Source organism: Ursus arctos, unplaced genomic scaffold (genome assembly GCF_023065955.2).
Source record: "Ursus arctos isolate Adak ecotype North America unplaced genomic scaffold, UrsArc2.0 scaffold_2, whole genome shotgun sequence".
In the NCBI taxonomy this organism is placed as follows: Eukaryota; Metazoa; Chordata; class Mammalia; order Carnivora; family Ursidae; genus Ursus; species Ursus arctos.
In genome coordinates, this window is record NW_026622874.1 from 82058954 (window position 1) to 82076904 (window position 17951).

The 17951-nt window shown below is 37.3% G+C and overlaps 1 protein-coding gene across 1 annotated transcript in view; it reads left to right on the forward strand.

The window, feature by feature from the left end:
- LOC113267547 (phospholipid-transporting ATPase ABCA3-like) overlaps positions 1 to 17951 on the forward strand; it is a 178948-nt gene that overhangs the window by 443 nt on the left and 160554 nt on the right. The window contains exon 2 of the mRNA XM_057314873.1: positions 17702 to 17815. Coding sequence (XP_057170856.1) covers positions 17741 to 17815 — 75 coding nt within the window. The 5' untranslated portion in view covers positions 17702 to 17740. The remainder of the gene's footprint in view (positions 1 to 17701; positions 17816 to 17951) is intronic.

The window sequence follows — 17951 nt, forward strand, 5'->3', positions numbered from 1 at the left end:
GGGAATGCATCCAGGGCTTCTGAGGGAGGAGAAAGTGCCCTCCCCTTGCAAAACACCAAAACTAGCCCAGGAAGTAAAAGACACTTCTCTGGACCTCGAAACACACAGAGAAGCTAACGAGAGCAAATTAAACAAAATTTGATTTTGGCTGTGCTGAGAATTTGAAAGCCAGGGCTCCGGAGGCACATGTTGCGGGTCTTGGCCTGCGGAGTCCAGAATTTATTTGCTGTGTGACAGTCCCAGTCAGCTGGGGCTGCTATAACAGAATACTGTAGGCCGGCTGACTTAAAAACAGCCATTGTATTTCTCACAGTTCTGGAGGCTGGGAAGTCTCCCATCGAAGCTCCATGCAGATTCAGGGTGTGGTGAGAGCCTGATTTCTGATAGACAGGCATCCTCTCGCTGTGTCCTTCACATGGTGGAGGGAGCAAGGGAGCTCTCTGGGGCCTGTGTCATAAGGGCTCGAATCCCATTCATCAGGGCTCCATCCTCATGACCTTAATCACATGCCCGTGTCCCTCATGGTAATACCATCACATTGGGGTTAGGATTTCAACATAAGAATTTGGGCAGAAGAGGAGGACAGAGGCATTCAGATTATAGCAATGAGCTAATGTAAATTGCTTGATTTCACTAAGCCTCAGTATCTTCATCTAAAAAAAACTGGATACTAATACCCATCTCTGAGGATGATTAGAATATTTCAACTGACAGAATGTAGCAAACGTTCAATAAATAGAGGAAGGGGTATGGAAATTAAGTGCTGCAGGGAGCTCAAGTGTCTTAGTTCTCCTCTGCCAAAGCGGAAATTGCACTGACCTAAGTTAAACAGGCAAGGAAGACTTTGTGCAAGACTCTAGGAACTGGGAAGACAGGCCAGAACTCAGTCTGCGTTCAGTTCTGCTGAAACAAAGGATGGGAAGGGGTTTGAGGACTGAGTGAGACAGTGGGAATGTGCTGGAGGACTGTAGAGGGGAGGTTGACCAGTAGAACACATTGAGTAGCTTCCTGAAGTTTGCTCCTGTGGTTCTCTGTGATTAGGCCATGTGTGTTTGCTGATTGGTGCCTGTTAGAAGCTAGCTCTTACCTCCCACAGAGACTGGGAACAGGGGTGCTATCTTCCTTGAGGATTACATTTCAAAGGATGACTCTCAGGTCCTTCAGGAAGAGAGTTTGGGGTTGTAAAACAGGAAAGAGTTACGTATATTTTAAACAGCAAAAGGGTGTATAATTAAAGGTTTTCTAAAGCAGATGCCCAGAGAAAAGGATGGTCAGGACCTAGAGCCAGGGAGAGCCATACGAATGGTATTAGTCCAGCTCAGAGGAGTATTCAAGCCATCTTGGTCACCTCATTTTAAGCAGAGTAGGCAGATTTAAAAGGAAAGGTAGGGGCGCCTGGGTGGCAGAGCGGTTAAGCGTCTGCCTTCGGCTCAGGGCGTGATCCTGGCGTTATGGGATCGAGCCCCACATCAGGCTCCTCTGCTATGAGCCTGCTTCTTCCTCTCCCACTCCCCCTGCTTGTGTTCCCTCTCTCGCTGGCTGTCTCTATCTCTGACAAATAAATAAATAAAATCTTTTTTTTAAAAATAAAATAAAAAATAAAAGGAAAGGTAACTCTGTTTTAGCAGAATTAAGAAAGCTGTTGTGTTTTATTCAGAACAGCTCAGTGCTTTTAAGGAAATGAGGCGTAGTGAGTATAAATCTTATGTAAGAAATTAGGACTGTAATGGCTTAATTTTCAGTAACTCCATTTAATTGGTTTTTTTAGAGCCCACACATCAATAGGTTGCCCTAAAATTTTTCAGACACACCAGGTTCATGTCTCTTCAAATTCCTCCTCCTTTCCCTCTTACCCCAGTGTTGCCTCCATGTTTGGAGGGGTAGGGGACAGGAGTGGGGGTGCATTTAGTATTTAAGGCCAGATTATTACAGATGAATTGGTTCCTGGCCTGGCTCTTGTGGAGTCAAACCTCTCCTGCCCGAAGATTCTCCCAGATCTGTCTCAGGGATGGTGAAGAAAGTGGGATGACAGGATATTAAGAAGCTTTGCTTTTCCTCTTTGTGCATAATTTCAAATCATTTGTGTTACCCTAGAAAGGATAAATGGAAAGAACTAGACTTTGTCCTTTTAGACTTAGGTGTTCTCTCTTCTTTGAGACAAAAAAAAAAAAAAAAAAAAAAAAAAAAAGATTGAATGGGGGATGGGACACTAAGAATGTATTGAGGTGCAAACTTACGGTTACTATTTCAAAATATTACCCACTATAAGAACAAGAGAAAAAAGTTCTTGGGTCAGTCAGTACATCAGGTAGTTCTTCACAGATTTGTAACCCCCAGTATCTGAAGAAGCAATTGGAAAAATGGTACAGGTGCATTGTATAGAACTCAAGTCTTACAGACATAACAAATTATAGAATGTGTAAATCTCCTATATTTCACTCTTGAGAGACAAATAGTGTCAACACATTAGAGTATATTCTGCCATTTTTCTTCTCTCTACATAAACTAACATATATATGTATATTTTTACAAAAAAGTATATCACATAGACTGTTTTGCATCTTTTCCCCTTTCACGATATATTAACCTCCCATGAAAGTACAGTTTTTATCCTCCTCTTTGAAACAGATGGATAGGATTTCATTGAAGGGATTGCCATTATTTATGTAATCATTCTGTCTGTTTCAATTTTATCATACTGTTTCTGGTGTTCCGATGAATGATCATTTTTCTGTATGAATCTTTGTTTTGCTGTGGTTTTGCTTTAGGAACTTTGTTTTGGTATTTTTTCTCTTTAAGGCTTTGATCAGCATAAACTCCTTTATTGTTAATGTAGCAGACACGGATTGAGGGTCTTTTATAACCAGTGAGAGGTAATACTTACCCTGATGTGAAGCCCTACCTTCTAATGAAAAATTCAAGAATGGCATAATTGCGCAATTCGAAGGCTGTGTGAATTTTAAGTTGATGTTATCCCATTGCTGTATAAACAAAACACCTGTCATGCCATTTTGAGTGAGTTTAGTCTTGTACTAATTGAGGTTTCAGGACTGCAGTCCTTAAATAAATAATGCGCAATACACTAGGCTCCATGTTGTTTGAGACCCAAAGGAAAGTGAGACTGTCCCCACTACAGGGCTGTCGAAGATGTCACATTCTTAAAGCTAAAGATTGTTTTTTACTCTTTGTGTTCAGTATATAGGAGCTATAATGATTTTTAAAACTTTTTCACTTGAAGTATAATTTACATAAAAGGAAATGCCCAGGTTTTGAGTGAGAGTTTGATCAGTTTTGAAAAATATATACCTCTGTGAAGACACAGACCATTTGTATCACAACAGAATATCCTCCTGACTCTTTGTTTTCAGCCACCACTCACCCGGTGCACCCTAACCCTTGATAGGATTTTGTCTGTTCTGGGTATTCCATATGATTGCAATCACGCGGGATGTACATTTTGTGCCTGGCTCTTTCCGCTTATACGCCTTTGTCACATCCTCCCATACCTAGAGTACTGATCTGTTTTATGTCCCTATCATTTTATCTGAATTCTTTATGTATTGTAGATAGAAGACCTTTATCAGATACATGTATTGTGAATATTTTCTTTTTCTGGCTTGCCTTTTGGTTTTCTTAGCAGTGTCTTTTGAAGAGTAAAAGTTTTTTTTATATTACTTACGTCCAATCTATTAATTTTTCTTTTGTGGCTCATACACTGGGTGTCCTAAGTAAGAAATCTTCACATACCAGGTTATGAGGATTTTCTCCTTTTTTCTTTTGAAAGCTTTATATTTTTAGACTTTCAGTTTAAATCTGTGGTATATTTTGGGTTCATTTTTGTGTATGGTATGAGATAAGGTCAGTGTTCATTTTTTTTTCCATACACATATCCAGTTGTCCCAGCACCATTTTTTGAGAAGTCTTTTTTTTTTTTCTTTTTAACCCATTGAATTCCCTTGGTAATTTGTGGAAAATAATTGACCATAGTTATGTGGATCATAAATACGTGACCATATTTCTGGACCCTATTCTGTGTCGTTGATCTATGTTTCTGTCTCTTTACCAATACCACACTATTTTTTTCTATTTTTGTGGTGTTTATTTCCCCCTGCCATTTGAAAACCTCTATATTTTAGAGAGATTAGCCCTTTGCCTATGATATAAGTTGCTAGTTTTCTCAGTTTGTCATTTGTCTTTTGACTTTGCTCATGTTAATATTTACCACACAACACTTTTTTATATATGTTATTTTATGAAACTTGTATTGCTAGTGGATTTTGATTCATGGAGACTTTTCCCACTTCCACGTTTTATCTTTTTCCAAATGACTGTTCATTTGTTCCAACAACATTTTTTTTTAAACACATCTTTTGCTCAGTGAATTCAATGTTACCTACAGTATATTCTGAATTTCTGTATGTACTTTGGTTTATTTCCAGACTTTCTATTTTGTTCCATTTGTCTGGCTTCAATTAATGTACTAGTACCACCTTTTTAAAAAAAAAAATGTACTGGTACCACCTCGAGATCAAGACCTGAGCTGAGATCAAGCATCAGATGCTTAACCAACTGAGCTACCCAGGTGCCCCTACCACCCATTTTTAAGTATAGAGACTTTATAGTATGTATTAACATCTGGTAGAGCTAAACTTCACCTCATTAATCTAATTTTTCAGTATTTTCCTAGCTGTTTTTTTCTTACCTTTTCAAATAACTTTAGAATGAAAGGAAACTTACTAGTTATTATTTTCATTGGGATAACATTAAATATATGTGGACTTGGGAGAAAAATGACATATTTATGATTTTAGATCATCCTATTTAAGAACAAGGAATATTTTTCCAACTGTTCAACTCTATTTCTGAGTTTTACAAGAAGGCTTTATTTTTTTTTTTAAGATTTTATTTATTTATTTGAAAGAGGGAGAGGAGAGAGCATAGAGGGAGAGTGAGAGGGAGAAGCAGACTCCCAGCTGAGCAGACAGCCCAATGTGGGGCTCAGTCTCAGGACCCTGAGATTATGACCTGAGCCGAAGGCAGATGCTTAACCGACTGAGCCACCCAAGCACCCCCATAAGAGGGCTTTAAAGTTTTCCTCATATAAACCTCGCACATTTTTTATTACATTTATTTCTAAGTATTTTGTCCTTTTGTTGCCATTATAAACTGGAGTATTCTGTTCCTTTATGTCTTGTAATGGGTTTTTTGTTTATAAGTTCTGTGTATATGAAAGTTACTAGTTTTTATGTTAGTTATATATTTCACTATAAGTAAGTAAATTTTATATCCTATGAAAATTCAAAAAGATTGAATTGGTTTTTTAAATTTAAGTTTTACTTAACATACAATGCAATATTGGTCTCAGGAATATAATTCAGTGATTCATCGTTTACACACAATACCCAGTGGTCATCACAAGTGTACTCTTTAATACCCATCACCCATCTAGCCCATCCCCCAACCACCTCCCTCCATCGACCCTCAGTTTGTTCTCTATCATTAAGAGTTTCTTATGGTTTATTTCCCTCCTCCCCCCACCACTTCCCATATGTTCATCTGTCTTCTTTCTTAGATTCCACGTGTGAGTAAGATCATATGGTATTTGTCTTTCTCTGACTGACTTATTTCACTTAGCAGAATACATTGGAGTTCCATCCACACCATTTCAAGTAGCAAGATTTCATTCTTTTTGATGACTGAATAATATTCCATTGTATATTTATACCACATCTTCTTTATCCATTCATCAGTTGGTGGATATTTAGGCTATGTCCATAACTTGGCTATTGTTGGTAATGATGCTGTGACGATCAGGGTGCATGTACCCCTTCAAATTTGTATGTTTCTATCCTTAAAAAGATTGAATTTTTTGTTTTTCACATTGATTTTCTTGGTTCAAGCAATTATATCTGCAGATAAAGATAGTTTTACTCTTGTTTTGTCTGTTTTCACTGTCTAAAATCCTTAGTACATTGTTAAACTCTAGTGGGAATAGTAGCCATCATTATTTTTTCTAAAGAGGGGTGTATACATTTTACTGTATTAGGACATATTCATGACTTCCTATTAGTGTTTAATGGTTTTAATCAGAAACAGAAGTTAAATTTTGTCAGAAGCCTTTTCAAGAAGGTAACTATAAGACTTTTTTCCATGTGAGATATATTAATATGGTGAGTTACATGATAGATTTTCTAATAGTGAACCATCCTTCTTTACCTGGAATAAATGCCACCTGCTTAGAGAGTAATTTTTTAATACAATTGGATATTTTTGGTAGTATTTAGAATTTCTCACTGATATGTAAGTAGAATTAGTGTTGTTTCTTTTGGGGGGGTAGTCTTTGTTAGATAGGTATGCTTCCTAAAAATAATTTGATCATTTACCTTCTGTGCTCTTGAAAGTTTAAGTAGTGTTGGAATTATCTGATTATCGAAGGTTTGACAGAATTTCCCTGTGTTTTGATGGAGCATTTGTTAGATACCCTTTCTGTTTCTTCAGTGAAAATTCAACTGTTCTATATCTATAAGAGGATAAATTTTGGTATATTGTATTCTTCTAGGAAAGTTTCCATTCAATCTAGATTTTATAAATGTATTTGCATAGAGTTATACATGTAATCTCTAATGATTTAAAAAATTCCTCCATCTAAATGTGTTTTCTTATTGTCTTTTTTTAATATTTTAATCTTTTCTCCTTTTCTTGAACAGATTAGCTAATTGTTTTGTCCTTTATTTTCCCCCCAGAGAACCAGTTTTGATTTTTTTATGCTGCAATTCTTCAGTTTTTTAACCTCATAATTTTCTTCATCATTTTTTCTCTTTTTTTATTAGTTTCAGAGGTAGAGTTTAGTGACTCATCACTTGCATATAACACCCAGTGCCAATTACATCAAGTGCCTTTCTTAATGCCCATCACTCAGTTACCCACATCGCCCCACCCAGTGTCCCTCCAGCAACCCTCAATTTGTTTCCTATAGTTAAGAATCTCATGGTTTATCTTGCCCTCTGATTTTGTCTTTTTTTATTTTTCCCTCCCATCCCCTATGTTCATCGGTTTTCTTTCTTAAATTCCACATGAGCGAAACCATATGGTATTTGTCTTTCTCTGACTGACTTATTTCACTTAGCATAATACCCTCTAGTTCCATCCATATTGTTGCAAATGGCAAGGTTTCATATTTTTTTATGGTTGAGCGATATTCCATTGTGTATATATATATACCACTCTTCTTTATCCATTCATCTATTGATGCACATCTGGGCTCTTTCCATATTTTGGCTATTGTGGACATTGCTGCTATGAACATTGGCATGCATATGCCCCTTTGAATCACTATGTTTCTGTCCTTTGAGTAAATACCTATTAGTGCAATTGCTAGGTTGTAACCTAGCTTTGTTTTTCACTTTTTGAGGAACCTCCATACTGTTTTCACATTGGCTGTACCAGCTTGCATTCCCACCAGGGGTATAAGAGGGTTCCCCTTTCTTTGCATCCTCACCAACATCTCTTGTTTCCTGATGTGAGTTATAGCCATTCTGACTGGTGTGAGATGGTATCTCATTGAGGCTTTGAACTGCATTTCCCTGATGCTGAGTGATGTTGAGCATTTTTCATGTGTCTGTTGGTCATTTGTATGTCTTTTTTGGAGAAATGACTGTTCATGTCTTCTGCCCATTTGTTGATTGGATTATTTGTTCTTTGCATGTTGAGTTTGATAAGTTCTTTATAGATCTTGGATAGTAGCCCTTTATCTGATACGTCATTTACAAATACCTTCCTCCATTGTCTAGGTGGTCTTTTGGTTTTGTCAGCTGTTTCTCTGGCTCTTCAAAAGCTTTGTATCTTGATGAAGTCCCAATATTTCATTTTTGCCTTTGTTTCCCTTGCCTTTGGAGATGTGTCTAGCAAATAGTTGCTGTGGCTGAGGTCAAAGAGGTTGCTGCCTATGTTCTCCTCAAGGATTTTGATGGACTCCTACCTCACATTTAGGTCTTTCACCCATTTTGGGTTTGTCTTTATTTATGGTGTAAGAAAATGGTCCAGTTTCATTCTTCTGCATGTGGCTGTCCAATTTTCCCAGCCCCATTTGTTAAAGAGACTGTCTTTTTTCCATTGGGTATTCTTTCCTGCTTTATTGAAGATTCGTTGACCATGGAGTTGGGGGTCCATTTCTGGGTTCTCTGTTCTGTTCCATGGACCTATGTGTCTGTTTTTGTGCCAGTACCATACTGTCTTAATGATTACAGCTTTGTAATGGAGCTTGAAATCCAGCATTGTGATGCCACCAGCTTTAGTTTTCTTCTTTAACGTTCCTTTGGCTATTCAGGGTCTTATTTGGTTCCATACAAATTTTAGGATTATTTGTTCCAGCTCTGTGAAAAGTGTTGATGGTATTTTGATAGAGATTGCATTGATAACGTAGATTGCTCTGGATAGCACAGACATTTTAACATTTTTACAATTTTTTAACAATTTTATTTTAACAATTTTTGTTATTCTAATCCGTGAGCATGGACTGTTTTTCCATCTTTTTGTGTCGTCCTCAATTTTTGTCATAAGTGTTCTATAATTTCCAGAGTATAGATCCCTTACCTCTTTTGTTAGGTTTATTCCTAGGTATATTACGGGTTTTGGTGCAATTGTAAATAGGATCGGTTCCTTAATTTCTCTTTCTTCTGTCTCATTATTAGTGTATAGAAATGCAACTGATGGGGGATTGGGATAGGCTGGTGATGGGTATTAAGGAGGGCACATATTGCATGGTACACTGGGTGTTATATGCAAATAATGAATCATGGAACATTGCATCAAAAACTGGTATGGTGTATGGTGACTAATATAACAAAATAAAAATTATTTTAAAAAAAGAAATGCAACTGATTTCTGTGCATTGATTTTATATCCTGCCACTTTGCTGAATTCCTGTATGAGTTCTAGAGATTTTTGAGTGGAGGTTTTGGGTTTTCTATGGAGTATCATGTCATCTATGAAGAATGAAAGTTTGACTTCTTCTTTGCCTGTTTGGATGCCTTTTGTTTCTTTTGTCTGATTGCTGAGGCTGGGACTTCTAGTACTATGTTGAACAGCAGTGGTAAGAACTTGACATCCCTGCCATGTTCCTGACCTTAGGAGAAAAGCTCTCAATTTTCTCCCATTGAGAATGATACTTGCTGTGGGTTTTTCTTATATGGCTTTTATGGTATTGAGGTATGTTCTTTCTATCCCTACTCTGTGGAGAGTTTTCAGAAAGGATACTGCATTTTTGTCAAATGCTTTTTCTCCATCAATTGAGAGGATGATATGGTTCTTGTCTTTTCTTTTATTAATGTGATCTATCATGTTGATTGATTTGTGAATGTTGAACTACCCTTGCAGCCCAGGAATAAATCCCACTTGGTCATGGTGAATAATCCTTTTAATGAAGTGTTGGATCCTACTGGCTAGGATCTTGTTGAGTGTTTTGACATCCATGTTCATCAGGGATATTGGTCTGTAATTCTCCTTTTTTATGGGGTCTTTGTCTGGTTTGGGGATCAAGGTAATGCTAGCCTCATAGAATGAGTTTGGAAGTTTTCCTTCTGTTTCTACTTCTTGAAACAGCTTCAGAAGAACATGTATTCTTCTTTGAATGTTTGGTAGAATTCCCCTTGGAGGCCATCTGGTCCTGGACTCTCATTTGTTGGGAGATTTTTGATTACTGCTTCAATTTTCTTGCTGGTTATAGGTCACTTCAGGTTTTCTGTTTCTTCCTGTTTCAGTTTTGGTAGTTTGTATGTTTCTAGGAATGCATCTGTTTCTTCCAGATTGCCTAATTTGTTGGCGTATAATATGTTCTTATAATTGCTTGTATTTCTTCAGCGTTGGTTGTAATCTCTCCTCTTTCGTTCATAATTTTATTTGTTTGGGTTCTTTACCCTTTCTTTTGGATAAGTCTAGCTAGAGGTTCATCAATCTTATTATTTCAAAAAACCATCTCTTAGTTTCATTGATCTGTTCTGTTCTTCTGGTTTCTATTTCATTGATAGGGGTAGCCCAGTGATGGGTATTAAGGAGGGCACGTGTTGTAATGAGCACTGGGTGTTATATGCAAATAATGAATCATTGAACACTACATCAAAAACTAATGATGTACTGTATGGTGACTAACAACATAATTTTTAAAAAAGGACTAGCTCTTAGTTTCATTGATATTTACTATTGTCTTTTTAGTCTCTCATTTATGTCCATTCTAATTCTTATTATTTCCTTTCTTGTAACTTTGGTTTTTGTTAAGTCTCCTTTTTCAAGTTCCTTTAGTTGTAAAGTTAGCATGTTTGAGATTTCTCTTGTTTCCTGAGATAGGCCTATATTGCTATGATCTTCCCTTTAAAACCAATTTTACGATGTATTGTAGGTTTTGTTGTATCATAATTCTGTTTTCATTTGTCCCCAGGGTATTTTTGATATCTCCTTTGATTTCTTCTCTAAACTAATTGTTGATCAGTAACATGTAGTTTAGTCTCCTGTGTATTTTTCTAGTTTCCTTCTTGTAATCGATTTTACTTTTATACCATTGTTATTTAAAAATGCTTGATATGATTTCAGTTTTCTTGAATTATATTGAGACTAGTTTTGTGGCTTAACATGTGATCTATTCTAGAGAGTATTCCATGTGCACTTGAAAAGAATGTACTGCTGTTCTTGGATGGAATGAGATATATATACAGATATATATATATCTGTACATATATATATATGTAAATATATATATATACAGATATATATATACAGATATATATATATCTGTATATATATATATGTAAATATATATTATGGAATTTATATATATTTATATATTTTATATATTTATAAAACATATATTTATAATAAAAATATATATTTTTTTATATATTACATATATATATATAGGTCCATTTGGTGTAGTGTGTTGTTAAGGTTATTTCCTTATGGATTTTCTGTCTGGATGACCTATCCATGGAGTGTTAAAATCCCCTACTATTATTATATTGCTGGCAGTTTCCCCCTTTAAGTCTGTTAATACTTGCTTTATATATTTTGGTGCTCCTATGTTGGGTGTATATATGTTTATAAATGTTATTTTTCCTTGCTGGATTGACTATTTTTTATCATTATGTAATGACCCTCTTTGCCTTTTATTATAGTTTTCATTTTAAAGGCTGAATTTTTAAAAATTATTTATTTATTCTTTTAAGTAGGCTCCACACCCAACATGAGTCTCGAACTCACAAACCCAAGACCAAGGATCGCATGCTCTACTAACTAGGCCAGCCGGGTGCCCTTAAATTTTGTTTTGACTGATATAAGTATACCTACATCAGCTTTCTTTTTGTTTCCATTTACATGGAATGTCTTTTCCCATCCTTTCACTCTCATTCTGTCTGTCCTTCTTAAGTGAGCCTCCTGCAGGCATTATGTAGGTGTGTCTCATTTTTTTTAATCCAGTAAGCCATTCTGTGACTTTTGATTGAAGAATTTTGTCCATTTATTTTAAAGTAATTATTGATAGGTGTGTACTTGTTGCCATTTTGTTAATTGTTTTCTGTTTTCTCTTTGTTTCTTTATCTCTTTTCTTCTCAATCAATGACTTTTTTAAGTGTTTAGATTCCTTTTTCATTTTCTTACTCTAAGTTTTTGTTTTGTGGTTGCTGGGTCACATATGTCATCCTCTGTATAAAAATCTATTTTAATTTGATAGCAACTTAAATTTGAACACATCCAAAACTCTACCTTTTTAAAATTTTTTTTTTATTATATTATGTTAGTCACCATACAGTACATCCCTGGTTTTTGATGTAAAGTTCGATGATTCATTAGTTGCGTGTAACACCCAGTGCACCATGCAATACGTGCCCTCCTTACTACCCATCATCAGCCTATCCCATTACCCCGCCCCCCTCCCCTCTGAAGCCCTCAGTTTGTTTCTCATAGTCCATAGTCTCTCATACTTCATTCCTGCTTCTGATTACCCCCCCTTTCTTTATCCCTTTCTTCCCCTACCGATCTTCCTAGTTCTTATGTTCCGTAGATGAGAGAAATCATATGATTATTGTCTTTCTCTGCTTGACTTATTTCACTTAGCATTATCTCCTCCAGTGCCGTCCATGTTGCAGCAAATGTTGAGAACTCGTTCTTTCTGATAGCTGAGTAATATTGCATTGTATATATGGATCACAACTTCTTTTTTTTTTTTAAATGATTTTTTATTATATTATGTTAGTCACCATACAGTACATCCCCGGTTTCCGATGTAAGGCTCGATGATTCATTAGTTGTGTATAACACCCAGTGCACCATGCAATACGTGCCCTCCTTACTACCCATCACCGGTCTATCCCATTCCCCCACCCCCCTCCCCTCTGAAGTCCTCAGTTTGTTTCTCATAGTCCATAGTCTCTCATGTTTCATTCCCCCTTCTGATTACCCCCCCTTTCTTTATCCCTTTCTTCCCCTACCGATCCTCCTAGTTCTTATGTTCCATAGATGAGAGAAATCATATGATAGTTGTCTTTCTCTGCTTGACTTATTTCACTTAGCATTATCTCCTCCAGTGCTGTCCATGTTGTAGCAAATGTTGAGAACTCGTTCTTTCTGATAGCTGAGTAATATTCCATTGTATATATGGACCACAACTTCTTAATCCAGTCATCTGTTGAAGGGCATCTCGGCTCCTTCCACAATTTAGCTATTGTGGACATTGCTGCTATGAACATTGGGGTGCATATGGCCCTTCTCTTCACTATGTCTGTATCTTTGGGGTAAATACCCAGTAGTGCAATGGCTGGATCATAGGGTAGCTCAATTTTTAACTTTTTAAGGGACCTCCACACTGTTTTCCAGAGTGGCTGTACCAACTTGCATTCCCACCAACAATGTAGGAGGGATCCCCTTTCTCCACATCCTCTCCAGCAATTGTTGTTTCTTGCCTTGTCAATTTTTGCCATTCTAACTGGCGTAAGGTGGTATCTTAGTGTAGTTTGATTTGAATTTCCCTGTGGCTAAGGATTTTGAACATTTTTTCATGTGTCTGTTAGCCATTTGTATGTCTTCATTGGAAAAGTGTTCATATTTTCTGCCCATTTTATGATTTGTTTATTTGTTTCTCGTGTATTGAGTTTGAGAAGTTCTTTGTAGATCTTGGATACCAGTCTTTTATCTGTAGCATCATTTGCAAATATATTCTCCCATTCCGTGGGCTGCCTCTTAGTTTTTTTGACTGTTTCCTTGGCTGTGCAGAAGCTTTTTATCTTGATGAAGTCCCACAAGTTCATTTTTCTTTTGTTTCTCTTGCCTTTGGAGATGTGTCATGAAAAAGGTTGCTTTGGCCGATGTCGTAGAGGTTGCTGCCTATGTTCTCTAGGATTTTGATGGATTCCTGTCTCACATCAATGTCTTTCATCCATTTGGCGTTTATCTTTGTGTATGGTGTGAGAGAGTGGTCAAGTTTCATTCTTTTGCATGTAGCTGTCCAATTTTCCCAGCACCATTTATTGAAGAGACTGTCTTTTTTTCAACGGATGTTTTTTCCTGCTTTGTCAAAGATTAGTTGCCCAAAGATCTGAGGGTCCATTTCTGGGTTCTCTATTCTGTTCCATTGGTCTATGTGTCTGTTTTTGTGCCAGTACCATGCTGTCTTTGTGATCACAGCTTTGTAGTACAGCTCGAAATCCAGCATTGTGATGCCCCCAGCTTTGTTTTTCCTTTTCAACAGTTCCTTGGCTATTCGGGACCTTTTCTGGTTCCATACAAATTTAAGGATTATTTGTTCCAGTTCTTTGAAAAATGTTATCGGTATTTTGATCGGGATAGCATTGAAAGTGTAGATTGCTCTGGGTAGCATGGACATTTTAACTATGTTAATTCTTCCAATCCATGAGCATGGAATATTTTTCCATCTTTTTGTGTCTTCTTCAATGTCTTTCAAGAGTGATTTATAGTTTCTAGAATAGAGATCCTTTACGTCTCTGGTTAAGTAAATTCCAAGGTAACGTATGGTTTTGGTGCTATTGTAAATGGGATGGATTCCCTAATTTCTCTTTCTTCAGTCTCACTATTCGTGTATAGAAATGCAACTGATTTCTGAGCATTGATTTTGTATCCCGCCACATTACTGAGTTGCTCTATAACTTCTAATAGTTGGGAGTGGATTCTTCTGGGTTCTCCATATAGAGTATCATGTCATCTGCGAAGAGAGTTTGACTTCTTCTTTGCCGATTTGGATACCTTTGATCCCTTTTTGTTGTCTGATTGCTGTTGCAAGGACTTCTAGTACTATGTTGAATAATAGTGGCGAGAGTGGGCATCCTTGTCATGTTCCTGATCTTAAGGGAAAGGCTTCCAGCTTTTCCCCATTGAGAATGATATTTGCTGTAGGCTTCCTGTTTCTTATAGCACTTCAGGACCCCTGGATGTCAGTCCCATTGGTTTTCCAAGCCAGACATCCTGAGAGCTCATCTCTTCAGTGAAGATCTCAGGGGCCAGGGTGCCCAATATTGGGTACCAATCCCTTATTCCTCTGACAGACGTGCCTGTCTGGTGAGATCCTTCCCCAATGTATATTGTCATGCCAGAGTGGAGTTTTTTGTGAGTCCTTGTCTCTGCCTCTTTTACTCCTTTCAGTGTGATCCTTTCATTGTTTGTTGTGAAAAGTAGTTCATCTACTTTCCAGGGTTTTTTTAGAGAGAAATTATCCATATATAGCTGTAGATTGGCGTGTCTGTGGCAGGAGGTGAATTCAGAATCTTCCTACACTGCCATTTTGGGCCTTCTCTATTCTGACAATCCAATGACATGACTTCTTCTACACCAATTCTTCTTTTTGGTTGAGTCTGCTGTTGAAGCTTTCTGTTGAAATCTTGAGTTAAGTCGTTGTATTCTTCAACTGTGGGATTTTGGGGGTGGGATGTGGGGTAGTGGGTTTTTGCTTTTTTATGTAACTTCTCATTTTGTTCATGTATTGTTTTCCTAATTTTATTTAGTTGTGTATGTGTGTTTCTTGTGGTTCACTGAATTTCTGTAAGAGTGTTATTTTTAATTCTTTGTCAGACACTTCATAGACCTCCTTTTTTTAGGGTTAGTCATTGGTGTTTTTTTCCCCCTTTGGTGGTATTATGTTTCCTTGATTATTCATAATCATTGTGACCTTGTGTCTGTGTCTGACACTTCAAGAAGTAGGTACATCTTCCAGTCTTTACAGACTGGCTTTGTCAGGCAAAGTCCTTCACCAGTTATCCAGTCCAGAGTTTTTGGGTGGGTGATCTGGTGGTGTCCACAAATGGGCTACTGCTGCGTGGGCTGATCTGGGTCAGCAGCTGTAAAGGCCTGGTATTCAAGTGCATGGGGACCAGCCATAGAGCCCAGCTCTATGGGGGCAGGCCTGACTCTTGAGTCTGTGGTGATGGACCTGGGACCTGAGTCTATGTGGGTAAAACTAGATCCTGGGTCCACAGGAGCCACCCAGCACCTTGTACCACTGTGGTGAGCCTAGCAACAGGTCCACGGGGACCGGTCTTGTACTGGAACAGGTAAGGAGCCTTGTTTCACAGGAGCCAGCCTGGAGACTGGAGCCACAGGTACTGGCCTCACACTTGGGTGAACTGGGAACCTGGGCCATAGGGATTGTTTATAACTTCAGGATACTGCGGGGGTTGGTATGACCCTAGGGTGGAATGGGTACCTGGGTCCATGGAAGCTGGTCTGGTGGTGGGGTGGGCCAGAAACCTAAATCTCTGGGAACTAGAATGCAATTTAGGTCTTGTGCTGGAGTAAGCTGGCAGCGTGAGTTCATAGGTGTCCACCTGGAACCTGGGTTTATAGGGACCAACTGGGAGCTTGGAGCCACTGGAGCCACTATGGTCATGGAATTGGCCAGCACTGGGGTGAGCTAGGAGCTCACCAGGAGCTTGGTGCTGTGAAGCTGGCTGGCATCTGGACTAGTAGTCTCCTGCTGTGGGAGCTGGCTGGTGCCAGAGTACACTAGGAGGGTAGGCTTCTGGGAGGCCACTGGGAGCCTGGTGCTGTGGGAGCCACCTGGGGACAATCTTTTTCTTAAGATGGAGATTACATCTTCAGCATATAGAATAAGTATATAACTGATAAGTTATATAACTTTATATAAAGTATAACTGTATACCTTCATATCCAACTTTATATATACATGCAGAAGTAAATGATTAGTATATAATTTGATACATGCAGAAATAAATATATTGTACATAATATATAATTTCATTTGTATGGATTCTGTGCAAGGACTTTATGTGCACCTTATCTTAATAATTGTTCAATTTATAAAATTCATATTCTGGCATTATAGATCCATCCAGAAAAAAAGCCAAGAAGAAAAATGCTATGTAATCACTAAAGTGATTTCTGAGACTTCTTCTACAAGAAAGCCGAAAAAATTCAGCCATTCTCTGAACATGCCTTGTAGTTTTATGCTATCCTGCCTTCTCATCGTTTTCTCTCCTCCATCTGTTGAAATCTGATTTATGTTCTTGGCTTCTGATTGAGTGCTGCCAGTTGTAATAAACCTACCAAGAGCTGGTATTATGAAACAGCTCTTCTTTCTATATTTTTGAGCTATCTTTACTTACATCTCCCATATTCTGCTATGTATCTTCAGGATTGTTTTAGGAAGCAGGTCTGACTCTCACTTCATAAATTATGAATGAATTGGGTGTAAAAACATTATGTATTTTCAAGTTTGCTTTACATATAACACATATACAAGACTATATTGTATGAACAATATAAAGTATAATAGTAAAAAAAGAAATACCTACTCATCCTTTTATATTATTAAATAAGAACATTTCCAGGAATTTAGAGCCACTTGCAAGCCTCTCTCCAAACAGTCTATAGGTAGTCAGATATTTAAACCTTTCAGGTTTCAGTGTACTTCCTATGAATGTATATTTTTAAAGATTTATTTATTTATTAGAGCGAGTGAATGAGGGAAGGGGCAGAGGGAGAGAGAGAGAATCTCAAGCGAACTCCCTGCTGAGCACGGGGCCCAACTCCCAAGATCCGGAGATCGTGACCTGAGCCGAAACCAAGAGTTGGATGTTCAACTGAGCCACCGATGCACCCCCTGTAAATGTATTCTTATTCAGTGTGTGCTGAAATTTTACCTTTTGAACTTAAGCTAAATGAACATATTCTTCTTGGACTTGATTTTCATTGATTAGTACTATATTGGGATGTTTATTTACACTGTGTGTAATTGTAGTTCATCCTTGTCCTTGATTTTCGATATTCTGTTGTATGAATACAGTGCAGTTGCCATTCCATTGTTGCCTTTTGGGTTGTTAAGTTTTTTGTATTACAAATAGTTATATTAAGTGTATTCATGGATATTTTCCTTATTGCATGGTCATATGTGTTTTATTTGGCTAAATATATCATTGTGAAACCATTCTCACCATCATTCTGTGAAAGAAAGGATTCAGCCCTCATACTCACAAGTATATAACCATTTGGAGAAATGGAACCATATCTTACTTATATTTTAAATATATTAGAACCTCATTAAATATTAAGTAACCTAATAAAAAAAGGAAACAGTATGATTTTCTTTATTTCAAATATGTAATCTTTCTTGTTATCAATATTTGAGGCTGATTAAGAAGAAAATTAGAAGAAAGAAGTAATTCTGTTATTTGTTTGATGTTCACATTATTAGGTAACTTAATATTATGAAATCTTTCCTCTACCCCTGGAGATGAATTGTAGAAAAATGGATTTGTTGACATTGAACCAATTTTCAGTGCTCCTCTGGAAAAATTTTACCTTAAAGGTGGGTAAAGGCATCCATGTAAAATGTTCATAAGTGGCCATTTGTTGAAGTTCAGGATGTGTGTGTGTGTGTGTGTGTGTGTGTGTGTGTACATACATACCTTTGAAAAAATCAATTCCAGAGCTGTAGGTAGTTC